This window comes from Muscardinus avellanarius (genome assembly GCF_963383645.1).
Source record: "Muscardinus avellanarius genome assembly, chromosome: 18".
NCBI lineage: Eukaryota > Metazoa > Chordata > Mammalia > Rodentia > Gliridae > Muscardinus > Muscardinus avellanarius.
In genome coordinates this window covers 6209228-6222294 of record NC_137804.1, presented here as the reverse complement: position 1 = coordinate 6222294, position 13067 = coordinate 6209228, and the positions used below count along the sequence as shown (strand labels likewise).

General features: G+C 50.7%; 1 protein-coding gene across 1 annotated transcript; it reads right to left on the bottom strand.

The window, feature by feature from the left end:
* Positions 1-289: 289 nt before the first annotated feature.
* On the bottom strand, positions 290-1441 carry ACKR2 (atypical chemokine receptor 2; the record flags this gene model as incomplete). The annotated part of the gene is made up of 1 exon (XM_080715875.1): positions 290-1441. The coding sequence occupies one exon, from the start codon at positions 1439-1441 to the stop codon at positions 290-292; it is 1152 nt and encodes a 383-aa protein (XP_080572001.1).
* Between the last annotated feature and the right edge of the window lie 11626 nt (positions 1442-13067).

Below are 13067 nucleotides of genomic sequence, written 5' to 3'. Positions count from 1 at the left end.
GCTGAGACAGGAGGATCACAGCTCAAGGGCAGCCTCACCTACTTAATGAGGCCCTTTGCAACTCAGTGAGACCGTTTTAAAATAAAGAATAAGAAAGAAAAGAAATACAGGAAGCATAGACTTCAGTTGGGACTCCACGGTGGCAACGCAGGGCAGAGTATGGGGTCCGAGAGAAACTAGAAGGTATCAGAAGTGAAACGGCTGCGGATGGCCCAGAACCTGACCGCTAGCCGTGGTCCCCGAGGCCCTTGGGCCGGTGGGGGCCGCAGAGCAGGGCCATCGCGCTCACTCAGGCCTGACTGACCCCCCGGGCTCCCTTGCTAAGGGGCCCTGCAGCCGGCCCCTCCCCGAGGTCATCCAGGCCGGTCATCTCTGCTTGGTCGGTAAGCCTGCTGCTTTGGGAACAGCTGGACAGCGAGGCCCGGGCCGGCCCGGCGTCCGGGGGCCGCCTGAGCACCGCGGCCAGGACCGCCTTCAGGGACTGGCGGAAGCGGCGACTGGAGAAGGCATAGAGGACCGGGGTGAATCCACAGTGGAGGAAGGCCAGGCTCTCGGTCACCTGCAGCGCGTAGTCCAGACGCTGGCTGACCGCGCAGTCCCCGAACACTTGCAGATCCAGCAGCGAGTGCAGAAACAAGGTAAGGCTGTACGGAAACCAAAACAAGAAGAAGGCCACCACCAGGGCCGCGGACGTGCGCAGAGCCCGGCCCCGGCCCGGGGGCCGCAGCCTGGCCAGGACGCAGCCGATGCGGGCATAGCAGAAGATCATGGCCAGGAGCGGGAGGAGAAAGCCCAGGAGGTTCTGCTGGAAGCGGAGGCAGAGCTTCCAGATGGTTCCGTGGCCGCCGAAGTCCGCGTAGCAGTTCCACACGCCCGGGGGGTTTTCAGTGATCTGTACGAAGACCATGTCGGGGATGGAGATGGCCAGGGCCACCGTCCACACGCAGGCCACGAGGAGCAGAGTCTTGGCCCGAGTCCTGAGCCCGCGCAGGGGCTGAGCGTGGACGATCTCCAGGTACTTGTGCAGGCTCATGCAGCTGATGAAGAAGATACCGCTGTAGAAGCTGATGGTGTACAGGGTGCTCACCACCTTGCACACGACGTTGCCGAAGACCCAATGCCAGGCCACCGAGATGCCCCAGAAGGGCAGCGTCGCCACAAACAGCAGGTTGGAGACGGCCAGGTTCAGCAGGTAGACCTCAGTCAGCCGCCGGCGAGGCGCGGAGCGGAGCAGGACCACCAGGAGGAGGAGGTTCCCACACAGGCCCAGCGCGAAGACCAGGCTGTAGAAGACGGGCAGGAAGACCTTGCCGAAGGACAGGACCTCGTCCTTCCTGCACAGCATGAAGGCCACCGCGTCCAGGTAGTCGTAGTCATAGAAGGTGCTGTTCTCGGAACTGGCGTTCTCGGTGACCGGCAGCGGGGAGGCAGCGGTGGCCATGCCGGGCAGAGATGCCGGCGACCGAGGTTCTGTGGGGACGTCGGGGAAACACAGTGAGACTTCCCGTGCCCTCTCCAAACCCGCCTCGGCAGACCCCCGGGTGTCCAGCAGGCGCTTCCGATCTAGGGGCCTGTAGGTGAGGGCATAAGTTTGGAGAGCCCAGCTCTAGGACTTATATTGCCAGGTGTTGTTAGAGTCCACAGTCCTTTCCTTACAATTTCACTCATTCATTTGAGAGAGGGGGGTACTGGGGATTGAATCCAGGGGGGTTTCGACCTCTGAGCAATATCTCCCAACTCTACGTTTTACTTTGAAACAGGGTCTCCTTAAGTTGCTGAGGGTTACACTGCATTGCTCAAACTGGCTTTCGGCCCATGATCCTCCTGTCTCCGCCTCCCAAGCACTGGGATGACAGGCATGCGCCACCACGTCCAATTTATGGTTTTGCTTCTTTAAAATTTCTCCCTTGTTGTTTAAAAAGATTCACAATGGGCCGGGCATGGTGGCACACGCTTGTAATCCCCGCGCTTGGGAGGCAGAGACAGGAGGGTCGGGGAGGTTTGAAGCCAGCCTTGCTGGCTTAAGAGACCCTGTTTCCAAATAAAATATAAAAAATAGGTCTGGGAGTGTAGCCCAGAGGTAGAAGGGTTCCATCCCCAGTACCACCAAAAGGGAAAAAAAGGTAAACAATGTTTCTCAGCTTTTCCTTTATTACTTTTAGTAAATTCACTAATTTATTATGTCCCCTGACTACCTCATTCATGGTGTATAACTATGCTTCTTTGTGGGTCTTGAAATTATTTCTTTGTGTGTGTGTGTGTGTGTGTGTGTGTGTGTGTGTGTGTGTGTATGGTACTAGAATTGAACCCAGAGGCATTCTACCTCTGAGCTATACCCCCAGACAGATTTTTTAGTCTTTATTTTAAAACAGGGTCTCACTAAGTTGTGTGGGCCTCACTCTGTAGCTGAGGCTGGCTGTGAACCTGCGATCCTCCTGTCTCAGCTTCCCAAGACCTGGGATCACAACCGTGCACTCCCACGCCTGACCAGGAAAAAACTTCTTAAGCAGCTGTTGTGCACGCAGAGTCCCCAAGGCCTCTTCTCAAAGTATTCTCTTTCAAACAAGTTTCCACTTTCCCACTTTGAGCCTGGGACGGAGAGGGTCTTGCTGATTCCCGAGAGGCTGTCAAGGCATCCTTCCTATTGTCGCAGTGAGAAGTATTAACATGTGTGTGTGTGTGTGTGTGTGTGTGTGTGTGTTATTGGGGATGGAACCCAGGGGCTTTTCTACCTCTGGGCTACACTCCCAGACCTATTTTCTATTTTATTTGGAAACAGGGTCTCACTAAGTTGCTGAGAGCCTCACTAAGTAGCCGAGGCTGGCTTCGAACCTGCGTGATCCTCCTGTCTCAGCCTCCCAAGCGTGGGGATTACAAGTGTGTGCTACCACGCCCCGCTAGAAGTATTTAACTTTTTAATAATGATATTCTCTTCAGCAACCATACCTTCCTTGGCCCCACGTCTACACCTGCTTTTCTGACCAAATTACAGATTCTTCAAATCATACTGCTCTGCTTTCTGCTTCCAATGAACAGTAAACCTGGATAAAAGCTGCCAGCAATACCCATGCCCCTATCTGAATACTACGCCACCTTCATATAGCCTCTGCCAGATCAAGTCGCCCATCACCTTTAAATTCAGCCTCACAGAACATCTCAGGAAATTGGCAAAATGTAGACAAGTTCTTTGCCAGAATGTAATATGAATGACCTCTAGTCCGGTCCAAGTAGAGTCCTCAGTCCTACCTGAAACCTCTTGAGCATGATCTTTGGGTATCGGCATTCTGATCTTCTGCACGCCCATCCATTAAGCTCCACTATCAACATCCTAACGTTTCTCCAGGTAGATCTCCAAACTTCTCCCACAAACCAGTTCCAAAGCCTTCTGAACCACATGGTCAGGTTAGTCACAGCAACCACCCCACCTCTCAGAACCCTTTCTGTTAGTAAGCTCTGTGTCCCTGTGGTCAAAATACCTGATAAGAGCCGGGCGTAGGGCGCATGCTTGTCATCCCAGCACTTAGGAGGCTGAGACAGGAGGATTGTGATTCACGGACAGCCTCAGCTACTTAGCGAGGCCCTTTGCAGCTCAGTGAGACCCTGTCTTAAAATAAAGAATAAAAAATAGGTCTGGGGGTGTAGCTTGGAGGTAGAATGCCCCTGGGTTCCATCCCCAGTACCGAAAAAAAAAAAAAAAAAAAAAAAAAAAACCCTGATGAGAACAACCTAGAGACAGAAAGATTTATTTGACTCATGGTTTTATTTATTTATTTTTTGTTTTGTTTTGTTTTGTTGGTACTGGGGTTCCTGGAAGCCCTTCTACCTCCGGGCTGCACTCCCAGACCTATTTATATGTTTTTTATTTGGAAACAGGGTCTCTTAAGCCAGCGCTGCTGGCTTCGATCCTCCTGTCTCCACCTCCCAAGCGCGGGGATTACAAGCGTGCGCCACCACGACTGGCTGACTCATGGTTTTAGAGGTTCAGGGTCAGCTGGCTCTAAGGCAGAAACATTACAGTGACAGAATGTGACAGAGAAAAGCTGCTAATCTCATGGCATCTGGGAAGCAGAGAGGAAGTGGCCAGGGACAGAAACAGTCCTGAAGGCCCTGACCCCAGTGAGCCCACCTCCTCCAGCCACGGCCCACCTCTGACTTGTCCGTCTTGGGAACCAGGCTTTCAACACGAGCTTTGTTGGGGACAGAGACATTTTAGATCCAAACCCTAAAGGAAGGATTCTACTTATTAGTGTCATTTTGCTGTTTTTATTCCAGTCGCTTTGAGTATTCTACTAAGAAATAGTGTATGTTTATTTCTCTGCTTCTTCTTGGAGTTTTCATGAGCTACTGTATTGAGGGGGTGAGGATTCTGAACTTCACTCGGTCGTCTGCTTTTCTAGTGAGATTTATTCTTTCTCATGCTCTTATGGTTGTTTTTATCCTTCTTCTTTTCAGTATGTGATTTTCTTCCTCTTCTGAGTGTATGATTCCCTACGTAGCTTCTGTAATGCTGATTTAAAGTGTCTAAATGCCCTTGGTTTATGTTTATCATAGAAGGAGTTATTTCTAGTTTGATTCTGAAGGCTATCTCTGTTGGGTATAGTAATCTAGGTCGGCAGTAATTTTTTTTTTCAGTACTTGAAATATATCATTCTACACTGTCCTGGCCTTTATAGTTTCTGCTAAGAAATACGCGACTGTTCTGATGGATTTTCCTTTTAAAGGTGACTGGCACTTCTCATTGGCAAGCTTTAATTTTTTTTTTTTTTTGTTGTTGTTGTTGTTCTGTACTTTTGACAGTTGAATATGCCACAAAAAGGTTCTTTTCTGGCCACGTCTACTGGGGGTCCTAAATGTCTCTCGTAAACTGGGCACGGTGGCACATGTGTATAACCCCAGTATTTGGGAGGCTGAGACAGGAGAATCACAAGTTTGCCGCCAGCCTCAGAAACCTAGCAAGGTCCTTAGCAATGTAGTGAGACCCTGCTTCAAAGTTTAAAAATTAATAAAAATAGATCTGAGGGTGTAGCTCAGAGATTGTATGCTCCTGACTTTTTTTTTTTTTAATTTAGTAAATGTTTTTTCTACTTAGACGTCCATGTCTTTCCCAAGATTTGGGATTTTACACGCTATTATTTCAGTGAATAGATGTTCTACACCTTTAGTCGGCAGTTCTCCTCCCTTATCTATTCTGAGTATGTATGTGTTTGGTCTTTTAATGACATCCCTTAAGTCCCATATGTTCTGTCCATTTTTTTTATTATTTTTCTATTACTGACTGAATGTGATAATTAATCAGTCTGTCTTCAAGTCCTGAAATTATTTCTTCCACTTGATCTAATCTATTTATGAGGTTTTCAACTAAGTTTTTATCTGACTTATTGAGCTTTCATTTCCAAGATTTGTTTGGTTGGTTCTTTTTCTTTTCTTTTTAGTTTTTCTTTCTTTTCTTTTCTTTTTTTTTTTTTTTTTTCGGTTCTGGGGATTGAACCCAGGGCCATTCTACCTCCATGCTACACCCTAGTCCTATCTGTTATTCTTTATTTTGAAACAGGGTCTCACTAAGTTGCAGAGGGGCTCACTAAGTAGCTGAGACTGGCCATGAACCTGTGACCCTCCTGTCTCAGCCTCCCAAGTACTGGGATTACAAGCGTGCGCCACCACGCCCGGCCTGTTTGGTTCTTTTTCAAAGCCTCTCTTTATTGAATTCCTTGTTCAGATCCTGTTTGTATGCCTTAATTCATTCAGTTGTTCATTTGTGTCCTCTTGGAATTAATTGACCTTTAAAAAGAATCATCTGTGTGTTAGGCACTGGGGATTGCATGGAGGGGTAACCACCTCTGAGCTACACCATCCCCAACTCTATTTCATTTTATTTTAAATTTGAAGCGGGTTCTCACTGAGTTGCAGAGGGCCTCACTAAGTTGGGGAGGCTGGCCACAAATCTGTGATCCTCCTGTCTCAACCTCCCATATTTGGGATTACAGATGTGTGTCACCGTGCCTAGCTCTAAAATATATATATATATACATATTTGAATTCTTTGTCCAGCATTTCATCCCTCTCAAAATCTTGGAATATGTTGCTTGAGAGTGGTGAATCTTAGGATTTATCATATTGACTTGTGCTTGTCTGTCCTATCTCTTGTGTCTCTAGGTAGAGATTTCTGCACCTGTTAGGATGAGTATCTTCCCCATTTCTATGTAAGGGCCTTTTCAGTAAACAGCCTTCCTTTGATGATGTACTCTGGAATATTGCCTTATTTTTGTAGTGTTGAGTTTAATTCCAAATGGACTTTGTAGCATGACTGGCTTCTTTAGTAATTAGTGGGTTTTGACAAAATGTACTCTGTCGGTGCCTGTAAGCATCGCAAAAGTGAGGGGGCTCTGGCAGTTCAGCCAAGTGTGGTGTACACAGCAAGAATATGGGTGCACCCTCTGAAAGCGTTAGAAGTGACCCGTGCTGAGGTCCTGCTTAAGGGCAGGATCCACAAGACTTGTCTTATTTCTCTCTGCTGTTGCTACAGAAGGTGGGGTGGGGGTGGTGACTGCCCAGTAGCAAAATGTTAGTACCCTCCTTCAGCCATTACCTACTTGGGGCCGGGTCATTAACTAAGGGATTTTATCTCCGCCATTCTGTGAGATGAAGTATCCACCAAGATTCAAGCAGGCCTGAGTCATAGCTAGAAGAAGATATAATTTCTCTCAGCTGAGCTGAGAGTGTAAGTCAGCTGCAAAGCACCTACCCAATGTGCTTGGGGCCACACTCACCCCTTAGCACCATACTAAAAGCAGAAAACAGCCAAGCCTGGTGATGCACGCCTATACTCGCAGTACTTGGGAGGCTGGAGGTATGATAGGTTCAGCAAGTAGTAAGACTTATCAACCTAATGAGACCGTGTTTCAGAATAAAAACAAAGAATAGGGCTGGGGGTATAGCTTGGAGGTAGAATGCTTCTGGGTTTAATCCCCAGATAGAAGAAGAAGAAGGAGGAGGAAGAGGAGGAAGAGGGGGAGGAGGAGGAGGAGGAGGAGGAGCACAAACAGTAACAACAGCAATATAAAAACAAACCAGATAAAAAAAATAAAGTGAGAACAATAACCATTCAAGTCAGTGACACATGCCTGTAACCCCAGTACCTGGGAAGCTGAGATGGGAGGATCACAGGTCTGAGGTCAATCTCGGACACTTAGCCAGAACTTAAGGCAACTTGGCAAGATCCTGTCTCAAAATAAAAAGGGATGGGGGTGTGTGTGGCTCAGAGGTAGAACACCCCTACTTTCTTTTTTTTTTTTTTGTGGTACTGGGATTCCTGGAGGCCCTTCTACCTCCGGGCTACACTCCCAGACCTATTTTTTTACATTTTTATTTGGAAACAGGGTCTCCTAACCCAGTGTGCGCGGCTGGCTTCGAACCTGCGCGATCCTCCTGTCTCTGCCTCCCAAGCGCGGGGATTACAAGTGTGCGCCACCACGCCCGGCTGAGCAACCCTACTTTCTATCTCTAATGTGGAAAATGTGGAAAAGAGGAAAGTTAGGGAGAGAGAGGGAGGGAGGGGGGAGGCAGGGAGGACAACACTGATATATAATACACTACGAGTGTCTGCATCCATTCTATTATGCAACTGCACACCAGGGTTTCTTCTCCCACCTACCTATAACTTCGCATGCCCGGATCAGCCTCTCTCCACGCTCCTCCCTCCCCTCTATTCTCCCCGGTCTCTAGTAACCACAAGAGATCTTCTATTCTCTGGATTCTCCCCCTGTATATTGGCAATATTTTCCTTAGTCCTTTCTGGTAGAAGTTTTGCCCTTCACCACCACCACCACCACCACCACCATCATCATCGTCACTGAATGTTAACAGGCAGAATTTTTAAAGACCTGCCCACTCAGGAGGAGTCATCTGACCCTTTCGGCACTCACGATTCTGGGAACTGGATCTGATGGAAACGTGCCCTGCTGCTAAGGCGGACCACTCCCGAGGGCCCTGCCTTCCTCCACTCCACTCACAGGCCCGTCATAGGGCATCTGGACCAGATGCTGGGGGGAAAGCATGCTCACCCTCTCCCTACCCCAGGAGCTCAGCCAGGGCGCTTCATCTATGACCCCGCTCTGCTCCCAACAAGCCTAGGAATGTGGCCCTGCACACCTCTTGCCGGTCCCCACTCCCCTCCTGTGTGACCGGGGTCCCCTGGCCCTGAGCCCCTCTCTTTCATGAGCAATAGTAAGAGAGTTTCTAGCACATGGCTGGTGCTGGGAGTCTATGAACTGCTGGGCTGCCCTTTGGCACGTTGGCCAGCACGGAGCTTATTAGTCAGCATCGCAGTAATTACACAGCAGCTCTTCTGAGTTTCCAACACAGACCTTGATATTGACCTTATTTCTCAAAGGCCCTGACCCTTGTTGTAGCAAACAACTATATCTGGCAAAGTCTTGAATCAAAGCCAGAAGTCAAGGCCAGTTGGACTTGGATGGCACAGGCCACCTTTGTAGGTCTCCCTACACGTGGAACTCTCTGTCCCCTACCCAATGGGGGCCTCCAATCCTCTACACTTTGACCCGGGGAGCCTTCCCAGACCCTGCTGCTTCTGGGGAACCCTTCCCTCCTGTCACTCATCGGTAACGTCAACAATGATGGCACAGTAGCCCACACCTGTGGGCACATTAGATTCGACAGGCACCTTTGTGTACACCACCGCAGTAGTGCTGGAACCCAAACTAGGAGTGCGTAGCCTCAGCCAACCCAGGAGCCAGGCACCAAGCTACTTCTGAAACTTGGGTCTTCAGACTCCAGGCAAACGATGCCGTGTCCGCGGTGACACCTCAAACTCAGCCGCTGTTTCCCCTGCCCAACGGTCACCAAAGGGGACACTGAGAAGCCGTGACTAAGGTCTTGGCAGGTTTCCTCGACTCTTACCCCACCAGCTGTTTTATCTGTTTGTTCTCAACACAAATGCGTCAGTGTTACATTGATCTCATTATGAAACGCGCCGGTGGTAGACAGAATGGCATCCTCTCAAAGGCTGCCATATACCTGTACCTTCTACATCTGCAGGGACTCTGCAGATGAGAGCCAACCAAGGACTTGAGATGAGATTACCCTGGATCATGCAGCGGGACCACGTCCTGATGAGAGAAGGAGGCCACGGCAAGGTGAGCAGGGCAGCCTCCCAGAGCCGGAGTCCCTGAGCCTCCAGAGGAGTGCAGCCCTGCCACCCCCGGGAGCCTTACAACGTTTAGCGCAGCCCCTGAATGAGTGGTCATTTGCTGTAGCCGCAAGAGGAAGCCAATACACTTCCCGAGACGCTCTGCACTCAGACTCTGAGCCAGAGAAAGAGAGTATTGCCAAGCATGGTGGCACATGCCTCTAATCCCAGAACAGGAGGCTATTAGAGAGAGCAGGAGCTAATGTGGTGGCCCATATCCATAATCCTAGTATGTAGGAGGCTGAGACAGGAGGACCACAGGTTCAAGGCCAGCCTCAGTAACTTCGCAAAGACCCTGTATCAAATATTTAAAAAATAATAAAAAGGGTAAGGAGTGTAGCTTAGAGGTAGAATGCTCCTGGGTTCGATACTTAGTACAAAGAAAGACAGAGACAGAGAGGCAGAGACAGAGAGAAAGTGTCATATCTACCTCCTTCAACTTCCAGATAAAGAAACTGAGACCAAGACAGGGAGAGACATGTAAAAAACGTGTGGTCAAAGCCAAGCGTGGTGGTGCACACTCATGATCCTGTACTGGGAGGCCGAGGCAGGAGGATCGCAGGTTCCAGGACAGTCTCCGCAAGTAGTGAGACTCTCACCAACCTAGCGAGACCCTGTTTTAAAATAAAAATAAAATATGGCTGGGGGGTGTAGCTTGGAGGTAGAATGCCCCTGGGTTCAATCCCCAGCATGAAATAAAAGAAGAGAAGAGAAAAGAAAAGAAAAGAAAAGAAAGAAATGAAAAGAGGGAGAGAGAGAGGGAGAGAGGGAGGAGTGATCCAGCCTCAGGCAGAGAGCCTCTGTCCCGAGAGCCCGTCCTGGCCTAGCGCCCTCCCTGGCTGCCCTCCTCCTAGCCCCACTCTGGTCCCTTTTCCCTTGTGGACTCCTGTGGCCTCTCCAGCAGCAGCTTGAGAGGGGCAAAGGAAGCGCCAGCCTCTCACGTCTTAGTGCAAACGAAGGCAGCGAGGCAGCCCTGGGTGGAACTCTGCACTGGGACCTTGAGGGAGTCGAGAATCACAAAGGGGCTGGAGAGCAAGGTTGCAAGGAAGGAGGACAAGGTCCACAGAGCCGGCCCACAATACGGCCGCAGAGGCCAGCCACACTCACCGCGGGGCAGAAGCGCTCCTTTTTAATTAGTTGTTTTTTTGGTTTTTTGGTTTTTTTGGTGCTGGTTGTTGAACCCAGGGGATTCTGCCTCTGAGCTACACTCCCTGTCTTTTTATTTTTACATTTTATTTAGAAACAGGGTCTGCCGGGCGTGGTGGCGCACGCTTGTAATCCCCGCGCTTGGGAGGCGGAGATAGGAGGATCGCGCAAGTTTTAAGCCAGCCGTGCTGGCTTAAGAGACCCTGTTTCCGAATAAAAAATTATAAAAAAAAAATAGGTCTGGGAGTGTAGCCCAGAGGTAGAAGGGTTTCCAGGAACCCCGGTACCACCAAAAAAAAAAAAAAGAAGAAGAAGAAGAAAGAAAGAAAGAAAGAAAGAAAGAAAGAAAGAAAGAAAGAAAGAAGAAACAGGGTCTCACTAGGTTGCAGAGGGTCTCACCAAGTAGCTGAGGCTAGCCTTGAACCTGTGATCCTCCTGTCTCAACCTCCCAGGTCCTGGGATTACAAGCGTGCACCACTGTGCCTGGCTCAAAAACACTCTTTTTGGTGGCTTCCTGAGGCTGTCGGCCTGGGCTGGCTACAGCTTTGACTTTGCAAGCTCCTCTGGCTGTGACTCAGTGTCTACTGCGGGGTATCCAGGGCTCTCATCTCCCATGGGGCAACTAGAAGGAAGATATGGCTCCATCCATCCCGACCAGCAGGCAGCCATGTGAGCTGAGCTCCTGCAGACCAGCCCTCAAAAACGCTCAGTCAACCCTCACCAGAGTCCTGGGAAGCAAGGCTATTACGATTCCCATTTTCCAGAGGAGGAAGCTGAGACCCAAAGGTAATGCTCAGATATCCACAGCCTCGGATCAGCAACCCACGCAGCCAGGACTGAAGGCTCTGAGCACAGCAGGAGGAGTGCTGAGCCCTTCACAATGACGCCCCTTCACAAGGGCTCCAACCTGGCAGGGGGCTCTGACCCGCACTACTGACTGCAGCCACTAGGGGCAGAGAACTCCAAGAGCTGGGGTCCCGGGGCTGCCTGGAATCTCCCAGGCACAGGCGACCCCAGGCTAACCAGTTCTGCATCCCATGATGGTAAGACAGGTGCTTGACATCAGAAAGACGTACCTCATGGAAAATGCAACTGTAATGGGGGTGTCTCCCTCTCTCCTCTGCATTTAATTTAGAGCTGGCTGGTAAGCTTGCTCCGGCACAGCCCTGATGCGGCCCCCAGGAGCCTGACCCATCCCTGCCCAACACTCATCTCCCTGAGAGAGAGAGAGAGAGAGAGAGAGAGAGAGGAGAGAGAGAGAGATTGAACCTTGTACCCACGGACATTCTACCTGTGACCTATACCCCCAGCCCTGTATTATTATTATTACTATTAGTAGTAGTAGTAATTTTGAAATAGGATCTCAGTAAGGTGCAGAGCTTCTTGCTAAGTTGCAGAGGCAATCCTGAAAAATCCTCCTGTCTCAGCATCCACAGTACTGGGATTACAGGCATGTACCACAACACCTGGCTTATGTTGTTGTTGTTGTTGTTGTTGTTGTTGTTGTTGTTGTTTTGAAACAGGGTCTTGCTAAATTGCTGAGGGCCTCACTAAGCTACTGAGGCTGGCCTCGAACCCTGCGATCTTTATGTCTCAGCCTCCCCAGTCTTGGGATTACAGGCGCGTGCCTCCGCGCCCCGCACGTCCTTCTCCCGCGGCTCCCTTTCTCCTTTCACCTTTCACACAGTTGCACGGCACTCTCCCCAGCCCCGTGCCAGCCAGGAGCCTCAAGGACGTGGCGGCACACAGGCCCCTGTCTGAACTGAGCACTCGTCTCTGCTGAGTGTACTGTTTACAAGGCAAATGATAAAAGGTGCATGCTGGTCAAATAAACAAGATCTGGCCTGGCTGCAAGAGGTCACACGGGGCTTTGGACAGTGAAACCAAAAAACGACCTTTGGGATCGCTCCTAAAGGATGCCTTTGCCACATCCCCCCAATCTAGAAGTTCTTTCAAATGAACCCTAAATCCCCCTTCCCAGGAGCCCACCCCCACCCCACACACTCAGGGATCACACCTCAGCCTCCGCGTTCACCTTCTGGACATGGAGCTGCCTTTCGGGGGTTCACTGCCTCCCTGTTAGTCTAGAGATTGCTGAGGTAGCAACCGTGTTCCCAGGACATGCCAGCACGGGCGGCATCGAGGCGGTGGGATCGCCAGCGCGGCCTCCTCTCCCCTTCCCTTCCCCTCGCCCCTCGGTTTCTCCTGTCCTGGTTTCCGCCTCTCCCATCAGTGTCCTGCACACAGCAGAGGAGTCCACCTGTCCTTCTAGGAGTTCCTCCCAGCCTGAGCCAGCTCTGCCCGGAGAACAAGACCCACCCGAGCCCTGTTAAATGTGGCCCGCCTCTCTGGAGACCCCGTGCACCCCGGCCCCGCTCCACAAGAGTGAAGGTGACGCCCCAAGGCCTGAGCTCTGCCAGGCCCAGCTTGCCATGGCCCCTCGGCCCTCTGCCCCGTGACTCTGACATTCACACCCTGCTTTCTCGGCCCTGCCCAACTGTGGCTGGAAAAGTTGAGGCTGGAGCAGCACGGTGATTCATGCTCTGACCGCAGGGTCTGCTGCGGAACACCCTCGGGCTGTGGAAGGGGTGCTGAAGGGTCGGATTCCGGTGGCAGAAGAGCTGCCTCTGGGGAGCTGGTAACCGCGCTGTCTCCCTTCCAGGCTTGGGGAAACACCCTCTATTCAATTCTAACTGCATGTATACACTCACAGCGG